The sequence below is a fragment of the Stegostoma tigrinum genome, chromosome 2 (genome assembly GCF_030684315.1).
Source record: "Stegostoma tigrinum isolate sSteTig4 chromosome 2, sSteTig4.hap1, whole genome shotgun sequence".
Taxonomy (NCBI): domain Eukaryota; kingdom Metazoa; phylum Chordata; class Chondrichthyes; order Orectolobiformes; family Stegostomatidae; genus Stegostoma; species Stegostoma tigrinum.
Window position 1 is genome coordinate 96,619,887 of NC_081355.1, and position 14,537 is coordinate 96,634,423.

Genomic DNA, 14,537 nt, shown 5'->3' on the forward strand with positions numbered 1-14,537 from the left:
GGGCCGAATAGCCTACTCTTGCCCTTACTTTTTACTTTTTTGAGAATGCTTGAATTCATCACTTTTCAAATATGATCATATTTGAGTGTAGCTGACAACAAGCCAACATGACTGAGTTTTGTGTGTTTGGATGGCATTTAATTCTACCACCACGTTATCTGGAAGAACTTCATCTTGCCATTTCTGAGGGCTACATTGGCCAGACTCCACAAATTCCATCAGCTCCACTTCTGCACGTGTTCGCTGTTTCCCTTATATTGTCTGTCCTCCACATGGAAAATAATTTACTTTGGAAAGAGACAAAAGGCATGTTTTCATCCGAGCACAGCCAGAACATTTTGCGTGTGAGTACAAGGGACAGGTGTAACCATATATAAAGGTAAATGGGACTGACAGTGGTGGATGAATAGATAAGGACACAAGTAATTGCATTGACAAATGCATGCACGATAAATTGGCATGAGGGGCGATGTGCTTGAAGAAAACAGCATGACAGGTTGCAGAGATATAAAGATGCAGCTTTCCTGCCTTGTAGACGTTAACAATTTGCTTCTTGTACTGAATCAAGGAACATGGTGCCGTGCTCCTGCTGCTGACCTCTGGACTACCTCAAGCAAGGCCTTCTTTGAGCTAACTGCAAGATTCTCCCTCAAATCATTAGGAAAGATTGTCTCCCTTCAGGCTTCCTTCAGCTCCCAGGAGACTGGGAGCAGATTCTAGCTGGGGCAAGTGACGCATAGCCATTGCCTATGTTGGCTTCATAGCAGCAGGCTAGTGTCTCCCCATACTAACTCTACCAACCTGGATGCTTTCACTGTTCCTTTAACCAAAAATTAAAATGCATGTCATGATTGTATCAGAGATAATGGGAACTGCAGATGCTGGAGAATCTGAAATCACAAAGTGTGGAGCTGGATGAACACAGCAGGCCAAGTAGCATCTTAGGAGCACAAAAGCTGACGTTTCGGGCCTAGACCCATCCTGAAGCAAACCAGGTACCACAGCCACATCACCTTCCTCAGCACCTGCCTACGGAACCAGATCATCCCCAATGGATTACAGTCCACATTCAAGCCTTCCCAGTTTGGCCCCAACCTTGACATATCTACATCCAGAACACTGAGACCCTTCAGAAGTGTTTCTCCCTGCGACTCCTGAAACACACACTTTCAGCAATGCGCTGGCATCTCCAGGCATTGCAATCCAGCCTACCCCAGTTCACAGCCTCCCTCTCCCAGACCTGCAAAGGACCACTCCTTTTTTTTATGCATGTCATGATCGTGTCTACTGACATTAATTAGGCACAAAGCTGAAAGTAAAATGATAATTAGGTGGCTCAATTAAAAAGCCATAGCGCTTATGTGCTGAGTTTCCATGAGCCAGTGCATACCACTCTCCCACTTGTTGATATTCACAACACCATTGGTTAGAATGGTTGTCTGTAAAGCAAGCTGTGTTATTTTCTTTGGATGCTCCACCCAGGCGATGTAGAAGGTGCACTTAGATGAAAACCTACAAATTTTTTTCTTTAACATAGGCACTTTAAAACACATTGTATGTTTACCTGGTTTTATATGTATATACAAAAAACTTACTTTCTGCTCCCTTTCAGTTTGTTTGTACTTTAAGGTAACAAAATGTAAATCTGCCATTTCAGACTCTGTTTGTCGAGCTTCAATTAACCGGCTGATGTATCGATTCACTCGCGTTCCTGGAGTGTTGTGCATAACATTTGCAGAAAAAGATGATCGGTTTCTGACTTTTTCAGATGCTGTCCTCAATGCTCTTCTCTTTGTAAACAAAAGAAAATATCTTCGTTAGTGACAAGTTGAGGAAAGAGCACTCTTCTACAGTTCAATTTTCAAACCATACCATTGTTATTGCCCCAGTGTAGAACCCTCTGATCCAGTGACCAGGATGGGAGATAGAAATTTTCTTGCTTCCTCTGTTTAGTTGGTCTTGATAGTTTCTTCACTTACTTTTGCAATCAAGTATTCGCCAGGTAATAGCTTCCACTGTATTGGATATGATGCAGCCTTTCTACCTTTACTTGAGCTGAGTCAGCAGAATGTAACACATTGTACTAAAGCTGACTAGAAGAAACACATCAATTTTAAAAAGTGTAAAATATATAAATGCAGATTTGTCACCGTACATTTTCTGTGTCAGTTATATCCAGTCAGGAACAACAATTAAAAAGACAAGTTTAAATATTCATTAACTGTATGTCTTTTGTCCTGGATCACTGCTTTCTACAATGAATATTATGCAGGATCTGTGAAATCTTCATCGACACTGTGTCATCTCAAAGCCATTAAGGCTACATTAATGTTAAATGCAAGGTAATCACTCACATTATCCATCTATTTAATAATAAGGACTGATAACTTTTAGGTGTTAAGCTTGATTTAGTCATTGGACTTTGTCTTAAAACTCAAATCCGTGGCCAAAATTTTAGGAAGTGTGCGTGTGTTTGTTTGTGTGCGTGTGGAGTGGCAGTGGGGGGTTTGGCTGAGTGCCTGTCCATGTCTCTGCTCCACCATAGGAAAGTCAGTGGTCAGCTGGTAGAATGATAAGAAGCTCACTCTACAGCTATAACATGGTGTGGGTAAAATAGTATCAGAGATAATGGGAACTGCAGATGCTGGAGATTCCAAGACAACAAAATGTGAGGCTGGATGAACACAGCAGGCCAAGCATGCTCCTGAGATGCTGCTTGGCCTGCTGTGTTCATCCAGCCTCACATTTTGTTGACATGGTGTGGGTGGGCTGGATTGGTGCATACAGGCCCAGGCTGAAAACTTAGGTAGGTCAATGTCATCAGATGGAGAAGGGAGGTGGCAGTGAGTTTTAAAATCCAGCCATTACGGTAGGGTGGGGAGGAACAATTATCTTCTAGCGGGGAGGGGGGAGGGAAGGCAGAGATGCAGAGAGCTCACCCTCAACGTTTCGTACGCGTTTTCCTTCTGATTAAAAACATTATTAAAAACAAGCTGCCCACTCAAGCCTGCTTGCCAGCCCACACTGAGTGTATTACAGGCAAATTCTTGGTGGTTGATATATTTGATCAGTAAATGCGCTTTCTGCAACAATTTTCTTCATTTAGCAGAATTGGCCAACATCTGCACCTTCTTTGATGGGGGAGAATGAAGTGATGGAATTTATTCATACTGATATCTTTGTCACTGTGGAACCTCTTGCCTTACTAAATTTATTTGGATATCTTCCAAGTTGGTCGAAAGGTGCTGCAGCACCTTACTGACATTACTGAATTGTATCCTTATAATTAAAATTTAAAGGATCTTAAAGAAGTACCAACAGTGTTGCTGTGCATGTACTTTACACAGAACATTGGGCATGCTTTCCATATATTGAACAGAGGAAAGGCCATATCAGGGCATTATATCAATGGTCCATTCTTTTAATGGACAGCACATGCATTGGGAGTTCTGAAGCTATCTGTACACATTTGGTAATAAGATTTCTGTTTAATCAAATTTTTCAGCAAACATATGATGGAAGAACTTTAATGTGGCCTTTAAAACACATTGCGTTATTCAAAGTCCAAAATTCAAATAATCAATTGAAACCCAATTCTGGATGAAATGGAGGCACACAGAACAGAAAGATACTAGCACTTTCTGGTGTGTTAGTTTCCTGACACCATTCCCAATACCAGCCAATTTAGGGGAAGTGGATTTCGGGCCCAGTGGTTCCTCAAGGCAGACTATCAATGAAACTGACTGTCAGTCAGTCTGCATCTCCTTTATATGACAGGGAAGCAGTTCAACAATTTGGAGGCAGGTACCAAATGGCAGGCTGCAGTGCCAGCTATTCAGACAGGCCTACAGCCGCTTCTTGTCTTCCTTCACCGCAGTCCAGACAAAGACTTTTCTATAAGGAGATTCTCCATCTCTCACACCCTGCAACCCCTAACTTCAAGAACCTACCTGGTGTTTTAATTGGTCGAGGAACATGCCACACTGTGGGAAACAGATTGAACAGACACCTTTGAGTGCTGTAATAAGTGATCCAACAATCCTGATAATAACATTTGTCAGTCATATCTTTTGCTGGATCATTTTACAAAAATAAGGACAGGAAATGATTTTGCATGCAAAAATAACATTTTAAGGATGAGAGCTTGATTTTCATGCAAACACATCGCAAACAGAACAATACCACCCACTGATCTTTAAAAATTAAATCATTAGTTTATTGTATTTATACCTATTATAAATTTGAAGGTGTGGACTGTCTTGACACTCCTTATTATGTTGTGCAAATTGCTTTCCTGTCTGGCCAATTCTTGGAAAGTCCTTGAAATAATGATTCAGTAAGCTCATAAGAGCAGTTCAACTCTAAGACTATTATTTTCACATCAATTTTATTGCATTTAGCAATGTAGTCTAAACACAAAAACAGAAAGATTTTCACGCGTTGTCAGCCATGTCAGCCAGATGCAATGCTACACAGCAGGCTGTAAGCATTAATAGTATTGTACAGATTAGATAATGGCAAAGAACTGGATCAGGTCCAAAAGCAGGCATAGGGATTGTAATCCACGATTAACCTGCATCCATTCTTTCTCATAAGATAACATATAAAATTTAGTGCTGCCTGCCAATTTAAATAATACTTACGTGTGCTGCCAGGCATATCTCCACTGTATTAGCTCTTTAGGGCCTCATATGGTTTAGCATGTATAAAGAAATCCTCTTATCAGACAAACAAGAAATATCTTTTGCGTAAAACAAGATGTACTTTATTGTTTCTTTGAATAGGTTCTATGTTGCTATAAAGACTATTTGGAGTGTTGGATGATTGTGCAACCAAGCACAGGCAGCTTGCCTTGAGGCCTATTGCTGCCACCAATTCACCTTTCTGTACTGAGCCTCATGGCCTGTTTGGTTAACAGTGGTAGGTAATGAAATACTCTGGAGTTTCACCAAGAAAAGGTAGTTCGTTGATTGATACCAACAGGTAAAAGTTACAGAGTTTTAGTAATTATGTGTAATTGGCCAATCAAGAGCCAGGATTACAAATCTGATCTCCTTCTGGAGTTGAAGTAAGAGATTTTGACTTGTAAGACTCTTGCAGAGCCATGGCAGTGTTCCCACCTATGAACCAGAAGGTCTACATCCAAGTCTCATCTGGTTCAGTGGTGTCTCAAAAAAAGGGACAAAAAAAATCCTTGATTCTTAGGATTCTTGGGGCTTCGTACCATTTGGTTTGCACGGTTTTTTCAGCTTATAACACTTTGTTATCCCTTTAAGCAGAGATACATAGAAACGTTGAAGCTAGGAGCAAGACAGGCCATTTTGCCCTTTGAGCCTGTTCCACTATTCATCATAATCATAACATATCATCTAACCTGACAGCCTAATTCTGTATTCTCACCATAACCTTTGATCCCATTCACCCCAAATACTATATCTCACCGCCTCCTGAAAACATTCAATGTTATGGCATCAACTACTTCCTATGGTAATGATTTCCACAGGTTGACCACTCTTTGGTCTCCTTCATTTCCATTCTAAATGATCTAACCTGAATCCACAGAATGTGACCCTGGGTCTGGACACACTCACCATCAGGAACATCCTCTCTGCATCTACCCTGTCCAGTCCTGTTAGAATTTTATAAGTCTCCATGAGATCCCTCCTCATTCATCTGAACTCCAGTGAAAATAATCTTAACCTGGTCAATTTCTCCTCATACATCAGTTCCGCCATCCCTGGAGCATCAGTGAAATGACAGCTTTTATTTGATGTGTAGTGTAAAACGTACAATGGAATTACATATGAGATAAAAAAAATGATCCAGTTCTAGAGTTCAATTTTTCACAAAAATGAAACGCGATGGTCTTACTGCAATGTTCCTTAACCCTACACTGCAGGTAAAAGAAACATTACGTTCCTGCTTTATTGATGGCTTCACTTCATTATTTCCTCTTCTATATTCTTTCATCTGTTGCCTCCCGGCAATAAAAATTTAAAGTCAGTAAGCTACATGGGTAGATGAAGGCAATTAGAATTGCGAGTTCTCTACCGCCACTATAACTGCATGGCTCCAGATAGACTCTACCAGGTTTGGTTTGCGATGAAATAGAACACTCATGCCTAGTACTGCAATTTAAAGCTTGATCAAAAAATATCAAACCTCAACTACTGAAGGCAAAGTTTGTGGAATGCCAGTCAGTTTGGCCTTAGATCTGTCTAGCTGGATGAGCAACATTCTACAATAACCTATTGAGCTACATATAAATAGCAATCTACCAGAAGTAAATAATTTACTTGGAAATAACTTTTATAAATGTTCCACTGAAAACAAGCAATTTGGGAAATTGAAATGCGCTCATCTGTGATGTCTGTGTGCCATAAATTCTATCTCTACAATAAGTTACTTAAAGTGAAGGAGAAAACAGAGTTAACATTTCGGGTCTGGTGACCCTTCCTCAGAATGGATCTGAAACATTAACTGTGTTCTTCTTCACAGGTGCTGCCAGACCTGCTGTGCTTTTCCAGCAACTTTGTTTTTGTTCCTGATTTACAACATCCGCAGTTCTTTTGGTTTTTAAGTTACTTAAAGTACTGTATTCAATCACCTACAAACTAATAAATCTTTTTTGCCATCTCCAATTGCCATGATTCATATATAAGAAACTCATCTAATAAAAGTGATCATAGATTTAAATATCCTAATTTGTAGCAGGAGCCTATATTTAGATTCCAATTAGTATCTTCCTTTTGCTGATGTTAATCCACATCTGTGCAATGGTCTTTCAGGAAACTAACAACAAAAGCTTCAGTCACTTCATGCCAGCTGGTTAGGGTGATGAGTGGGGAAATAAATAGCAGCTTTCAATCAGCACAATGGGCATGTTGAACGATTCTATTGCACAAGAACATGCAGAAGGCAATGGTTTTCAAAAGAATTAGGCAGGGTTAGAGGAAAACAACACTTTCTCATTGACACATTTCCTTGTCAAACAAGGATCTCATGAGGAAAAAAGCAGTGAGACACATCATCAAAATTTGAATAAAATGCTTACCTTGTCATCATCCTCACACGTCATCACATTGGAAAAGGGTATTTCAGCTTTGAACATCTTACGACAGTGCATCAGTTGAACAAGTAAATAACAGACAGTTTTAAATTTCATTCTTTTTGCCGGTTTTATGTCTGAGAGAATCAAACCAGGAAAAATCTGCCAAAGAGAGAAAACAGCCAGTGCTAAATATATTTGTAACAAGCAATATAATGCAGTGTTAAGACAATGTTACATTTACTTTTAAAAGCCATCCTTTCATCTTTAAGGCCTGGGTTCCAACCTAAATTCAAACTTTGGAATTCTCACCCTTTATGCTGCCTGTGAAAGCTTGTGTTTAATCCTCCAGAAGACCAAAGAAAAGTGGATGAGAGATATTAATATGATGGGGAATTGACTGATAACTGGCAGACGGAATTCAATGTCAGCAAGTCTATGGTGACAGCATTGATAAAATGAAATAACAGTAGCAATTATACACTGAACGGAAATAGACTTGATGCCTTGGAGAGCAGAGGGTTTGAGGGCACCGGTGCGCACAACAATAAAGTTAACACTTCAGGTTCATATGGCTCTAAAAGAAATCAAATCAAATTCTAACTTTTATTGCAAGGGGAAGATGCAAGAGGTAATGCAAGAGATTACGATATTAGACCTTACTAATAACTCAATTAGAATCACGTGCAAATTAGTGAACTTAGTTCCCACAGAGATTGCTATTTAAACTTAATGAGGGAACGCATAAAGGAACTATCAAAATCCACAAGAACATAGAGGGTTTTAACTGTAACAAGATAGATTACAGGCCATTATATTTAAAATTATGTACGGAAGACATCAGGTAGATAAAATACTTGTTATTTGATGAGGAGTCAAAAATATGGAGCCACCGAATGAATACAACTCAATGTTAAAACTTATAAGACTTACATGAGGTCAGCAGAAACCTCTTCGCACAAAGAATTGTGAAACTGTTGCTTTCATTTCCGGGGTTAATACTTAGGCATGAAAGATCAACCTCCACAACTAAGTGGTATAGGTGGATGTAAGGGAAGAGATTGAAGCGTTATGGGAACAGTGTTGGTGAATGTGAGTAGATCTATTTGCTAAGCATGAACAATAACAAATTGAATCAAATGGCCTGTTTCTATGTTGTAGCTCAATGCATTTTGTAGCATAAATTGAGTTGTCTGAATCCTTTTGTATGGAATAAAAGCCCAAAGCATGAAACTATCTACAAACCAATACTAACTAACATCAAATCAGCAGACCTACTAAAAGAACTTCTCTGGTTATGTGGTACATGAAATAAGAATAGAAACGTCAAATTGGTGCTGGAGGGATTGCTCTTCACCTGCTTGGTTGTTATATATTACAGGGAGCTCTGCCAGCTGATTAGCCAATACCATTTTTGACTTGAGTGGTCAATAATAGCATGGATGATCTGAAAATGTTGCATTTCTAACTTTTTTTTGTGATCTAAAAGTCCTTTCCTAAACAACTCTTGCTGCTCCTTTATGTGAAAGTTGAAATGCTTTTTTCTGTGATGTTGCAGCGCAGGGGTCAATGGATGCATTTCTGAGTCTTTCCCTATTGAATTCCCCAAATAAACTCCACCAAAGGATTTGGTACGCCCTGACATTTCTCGTTGGGGTAAAAAGTAATATCTAATACGATTTACTACCTGTATAACATTGGCACAAATATCTTTTATTCAAAGTTACTTCGATCACGTTACACGATTTCTGGAAATGTTTTGTATTATGCAAGTGTGACGGGGAAGAAGGTTTCAAAAGAAAAATGACTGTGAACACTAACTTTACAAATTAAAGTATAAACTAAACTGATCTATTCACTAAAAGGCAGAACAGAGAAAAGACAACAAATCATTTATAAACTAAATTCCATATTGCGTCTTCTGTTTTTGTTTTATAATTTCAGATACTTCAAAACTTCTGAAAATCTTAGTATGATTACTAATATTAGTCAGAGGTATCTTCATGCATCGACATCCCTAAGAGGAGGTTCACTTGCACAGATAGTGTAATGAAAATTTTATAGGTGTACAACTCAATTGGTCTGACTTTGTAATGTTTATTGAGTACAATCAGCAAGCATAATTGAATGCAGGCAAATTAAAACCTCCCCAAATAGAAAGTGATACATAAGTGATCAAGAAACTTATTTTTAATTTGGTGGACAGCAAAGAAGTACTCAACTTCAACCCTATCATCATCAGACGCAAATAGATTCCAACCTGGCACATTAATAGTAAAATGAAAACTAACCTTCCAGCTGAGTGAACAAACTCACATCCAGAACATTGACCAATGTTCTCCCCTATCGAAACAAACTACTCAGACCATGTGCTTTGACTCCAATAGTAACAAAAAGGATTGCTAGTAAGTATTCTTGTAAGAAGGTGATGGCCTATCTATTCCACAATTCCATCACCTTCTTACGAGAAAAAAATTTCTATATTTTCTAATTTCTTTTGTCACTGTTAATGTTGACCTTCTTTGCAGTCCTAGAATCCTGCACGTGGTAGATCATTTCTCGATCCAAAATTTTTCTGAGCTCTAATAATCTGAACACTTTTGATCTGGTCCTGATGATTGTCCCCTTCTTTGCAGATGCAGAAAATCTTGCAGATACTCTTTCCAAATAACTCAGCCCAATACTCAGGAGTCATTCTTGTATCAGCCTAACAACACTGTCTGTCGCTTTCTTGTGCTCCAGAAAATAATATTCCTGATGTGGCATCACCAAAACAGGATACAATATCAACATGGTAAAGGGGAATAGCTTTTAACTATCTTTATGAAATATTGTAGAAAGAGCTATTATCATCTGCCTATGGATTTATGAAGGATAATACAGCAACATTTAACAACCACAACAATGGATCACATGGCTCCAACTAGTTTAGTCTGATATCTACTCCCCTGTTACATTTAAGACGAGAACTGTATGTGCACAGGATAGTTAACAATAATATTGAACATCTGCAATCAAAGATCATAAGAAGTAAGGATAATTGCTAATGATTGCACTGTGTTCAGCTCCATTCGCAACTTCTCATATAGTAAGGACTGTAAGGCTGCATGCAACAGACCTGGACTGCGTTTAGGCCTGAGCTGATAAGTGGCAAGTGACACTCACGAACAATGAATCCCACACTTTCAACATCCTGGGGACTACCAATGCCCAGGGACTTAAATAGACAAGCCATAGAAATACTTTGACAATAACAGGTAAAGGTTTGGAAGTTCTATTGTGGATGACTCAACCCTGACTCTTCAAATCTGTCCACCATCCACATGGCAGATGTCAGGACTGTGATGCACTACCCTCCACTATCCTTGATAAATGCAATCCCAACAACATTCAAGAAACTCAAGCCCATTCAGTTCAGGCAAACCATTTGATTGGTATCTCACATGCCAACATAACCATTCACTCCCTCCATCGCAGGGCCACCACGCCTGCAGTACTCCAATCACAAGATGCACTGCAGCAAAATACCTTGCTTTTTGGTTTATATAAAGAACATCCCCGAAAGCTGCAACCATACACATAGAAGGACAAAGTCCACCACCTACTAGTTCCCTTTCAAGTCACAAGTAATGAACTGACTTGGATGGATGCTGATGTTCATTTAGCAATGCTGAGTATACTTCCTGGAACTACCTTCCTAACAACACTGTGGGAGTACATTCACCACATAGATTGTAACAGTACGCAAAGGCAGCTCACCACTATTTTCTTAAGAACAATAAGAGATGGGCAATAAACGATCACAAATTGTGAAGGAATAATGAAAGAGGTTTTGTGATGACAATCCTATTCCAGTGCAGGAAAGTTGTTTCTGCAGCAACGTTACTTCCTCATGTTTTGAATGGATACTATGACATGGAAATGAAATGGCAGCAGTCCCGGTGTTCACGGTAAGTAACCCGAACAATACTGCTCCAACTGTCATCTTGAAGAAGTCTTTCACCTTGAGAATTAAAGAAACTATGGCTTTCTATGTGCATTCTATATTGCTTCTGAAAATTAGTATTAATTTACATAAAGTTCCATCTGTGATAGCATCTTAATACTGAGGAAACAGTTACCCCTCTTCATAAAACAGTTGGAATTATTGGTAGATGAACAAAGGATAATATTACAGGGGTTAGTAGGAGGCGCCATATAACAAGTGAATTTGGATCAACAACTTTTATTAACATAGTTCAATATCCCTAGACAATTCACGGAACAGTTATGAAGAACATTGATATGGAGCCATGTGGGACATTAAGGACAGGTGACAAAAATCTTGGTCAAAGGCATATGTTTTAAAATTAGTTTATGAAAGGAGGATATAATGATTAATAAGTGGTAAGGTCTGGGAAGGAAACGCCAGAGCAAAGTGCTTATGCAGTTGACTGCAATCACTCGAACTCATGCAACATGACAATACTATAAGAATATAAGAACACAAGAACATCAGAACTAGCAAGAATAGGCAATTCAGTCCCTTGACCCTGCTCCACCATTCGATGGCTGATCCCATTCAGCCCAATTCCAATTTCCTGCTTGCTCTACTTAATCCCTGAAACTGCTACTAATTAAAAATCTGCCTATCACATCCTTAAGTTTCTTGATGTCCCAGCATATACTGCAGCCTGGGGTAATGAATTCAAGCATTTCACTATCCTTTAAGAGAAGTCATTCCTCCTGTCATAAAGGTATTACTTTCCTTCACCGAAAACAATACTGCTCATTCTTGACTGCCCCACAAGATGAAAAATCCACTCTACTTCTTTGTTGATCCCATTTAACATCTCTTATAGCTCAATTAGATCTATTCTCCATCTTCTAAACTCTAGTGAGTGTAGGCGTGAACTATTCAATCAGTTCTCAGAAGACATGATAATATCAAACGTCATATTACAGTAGAACAAGGAATATCGTAATTTTAGTGGTGGTGTGGTGAATTGAACACTAGCTGTTATGTACTCGGAAGCATACAATTGACGCAGAAATTAATTATGTAACTCAACGTGACTTCTACTGAAATTACCATACAGATTGCTCTGCGGCTGCACACTTCATTTCAGAAATCAGGATAAATCTGAGCTTTAATCCTTGTTAATGAGAAATCCCCCAGGCGTCAATCCTTTCTGAAGTTGAGGTGCATGACATATTCTCTTGCCCCAAGCCTCCCAGGCACAGGGCATCATCAAGTCCTTTCCTGTGTTTTTCCCTATAGGTTATCCATCAAATACAAACTCATGCTGCTGAGCTCACCGAAAAGAATCCTTCAAGCAACAGTTTTTGCTTTCCTCATTGGGGGTGATTTTTCTTTTTCAGTTTCCTTGGCATTTATATGTTAGATTTTAAATGGCAGAATGTAACCCAATATTGAGACAAATCAAATCCTAAATAAAGCTACTTAGTCCATGTTAATTATAAATTAATAACCAGTAGCAAACAAAAATATACTTTTAGAAGTGGTCTCATGATGTCATTTAATATTTAGGCAGGAAATTAGGACTGATAATTAGTTGATAATGTGTATAGTGGATCTAATGCACACATTAATTTATGCTTGCTAGAAAAAAAATATTCTGACCAGCTTTTAGTTCTGAGTACAGGTATAAAATGATTCTTAGGGGACTTGGTGTGGTAAATGAGGAGAGGTTGTTTTCTTGAGGGACAGCCTAATACCAGATGGCATAATTTTAAAATAAGGGGTCACACATTTAAGACAGAGATTGGGGGTAATTTCTTCCCTCAAAAGGATTGTGAATCTGTGGAATTCTTTACCATAGAGGGCTGGCGAGGTTGAGTCATTAATTGTATTCAAGGCTGTGATAAATTGATTTTTAAGCAGTCCGACAGTCAACGGCTATAGGAAAAAGGCAGGGAAGTGAAATTGAAGGTTATCAGATCAGCCATGATCTCACTGTGACGCAGTATAGACCTGATGAGCTAAATTATCTACCTCTGCTCCTACAATTCATGTTCTTGTGGTCTTGAAAGAAAATCATGGGCACACAACTGGCACTAAATTTCATGAAATTATTTCAAACCATATCAGCTATGGCACTGGCATCTACAACCTAACTCCAGGTAGATATGTTTTTACAGTTGGTATAGTCAACCCTCTGCATTCTGAATTATTTTAAGTTCCAGCCCTTGATATCATACACTGAAGAGACTTCTACGTCCTTTCCTAGACTGAAGTAAATCTGACTTTTAAAGTGTTACACAACAATTGCGTGACTGGAGTTCAAAGTTTCTAGCAATATTTATTTTAACCAGCTTGAATAGAATGAAGTTTCCTGTTTTAAATAATCATCCAATATGACTTTAAAGTGAAAGCTAGTGGTTACTCAAAAATCAGTCCAAGGAACTGTTTTTGTTTGGACAATTCTAGGAGAAGTACGTCTGCTGCCTCTGAGACTGCACAAAAATCTAGACTATTTGCACCCTGTTCAACACGACTTCTGTGTAACGCATGCACACATATATGCACGCACATACTCGTGGACTGAATTTATCGTCCAATATCCACAACCCCACATCCAACCAGCCTTCATGTTCTTTCCTTATTGGTAAATAACCAAGGCCCACCAACTTGGTGACTGCAGTTTGTTCACAGCACATTGATGAGAACAAACCTCAAAGCAGTTTAAGCCTCATGCTGACACCAAGGTGAAAGGACAAAGGCCACTTCCACAAAGACCATTTTGTGCAGAAATTGAATATCATCTCCTGTGGTCTGAAAACATGACCAAAGTACTAACTTAGTAATTCTTGTTATTCAACACAACTGTGACTGGAATCTCAGTCATATCTTGACATTACAATACTATATTTCTGGAGGATTAAATCTTAACTGTTGATCCATAGATTGGTTTTTGACTCACTTTCCTTCGATGAGAGGGCACGATGAAGAAGGTTTCAATGTTATGCTTTTTAAGGAAACTGTTTCTCTCGTACCCATATCCCGCTTCAACTTCATAATCTCCATTCAGGCACTCCAAGGTGGTCTTTGTGATATGAACCTTTCTAAAACCAAAGTGAAGACATTAAACAAAAGAAACACTGCAGCCAATTACCGTATTATTAAGATAAATCAAGTGAGGTGTCTTCACCTGGGAGTTATGAAGGCCCCTAATTATTGTTATCAAGTAATAAGAGACTTACAAAGCGTACTGGATATTCAACCTAAACATTTTCAAGAAGAAAATAATGGCAAAAAAGCTATTTAAAAATGCACAATCTGTTTAGGTTCTACTTCTTTTCTCAAACTATGAGTAACTAGATGTCAAAACTAGCAAAGTATTCTAGAAAGCACCAACAGCATTGTAGACACGAGGCATCTGTTTATCAAAATGATGGATAACAGAGCTAGTGAATACAATTTACTAATCTGGCAAAAAAAAATTATTATACACTTTTGAGATCATGCATTCAAACAAAAAACACATTC

General features: G+C 38.7%; 1 protein-coding gene across 7 annotated transcripts in view; it reads right to left on the reverse strand.

The window, feature by feature from the left end:
- The window catches only part of LOC125467327 (adenylate cyclase type 1-like), a 299,944-nt gene that overhangs the window by 96,202 nt on the left and 189,205 nt on the right, over positions 1-14,537 (reverse strand). For all 7 annotated transcript variants that reach the window (XM_048563037.2, XM_048563033.2, XM_048563026.2 and 4 more), the window contains 3 exons: positions 13,972-14,113; positions 7,055-7,210; positions 1,596-1,790 (listed from right to left, as the gene is read on the reverse strand). In XM_048563037.2, the coding sequence (XP_048418994.2) occupies positions 1,596-1,790; positions 7,055-7,210; positions 13,972-14,113 (493 nt within the window). The remainder of the gene's footprint in view (positions 1-1,595; positions 1,791-7,054; positions 7,211-13,971; positions 14,114-14,537) is intronic.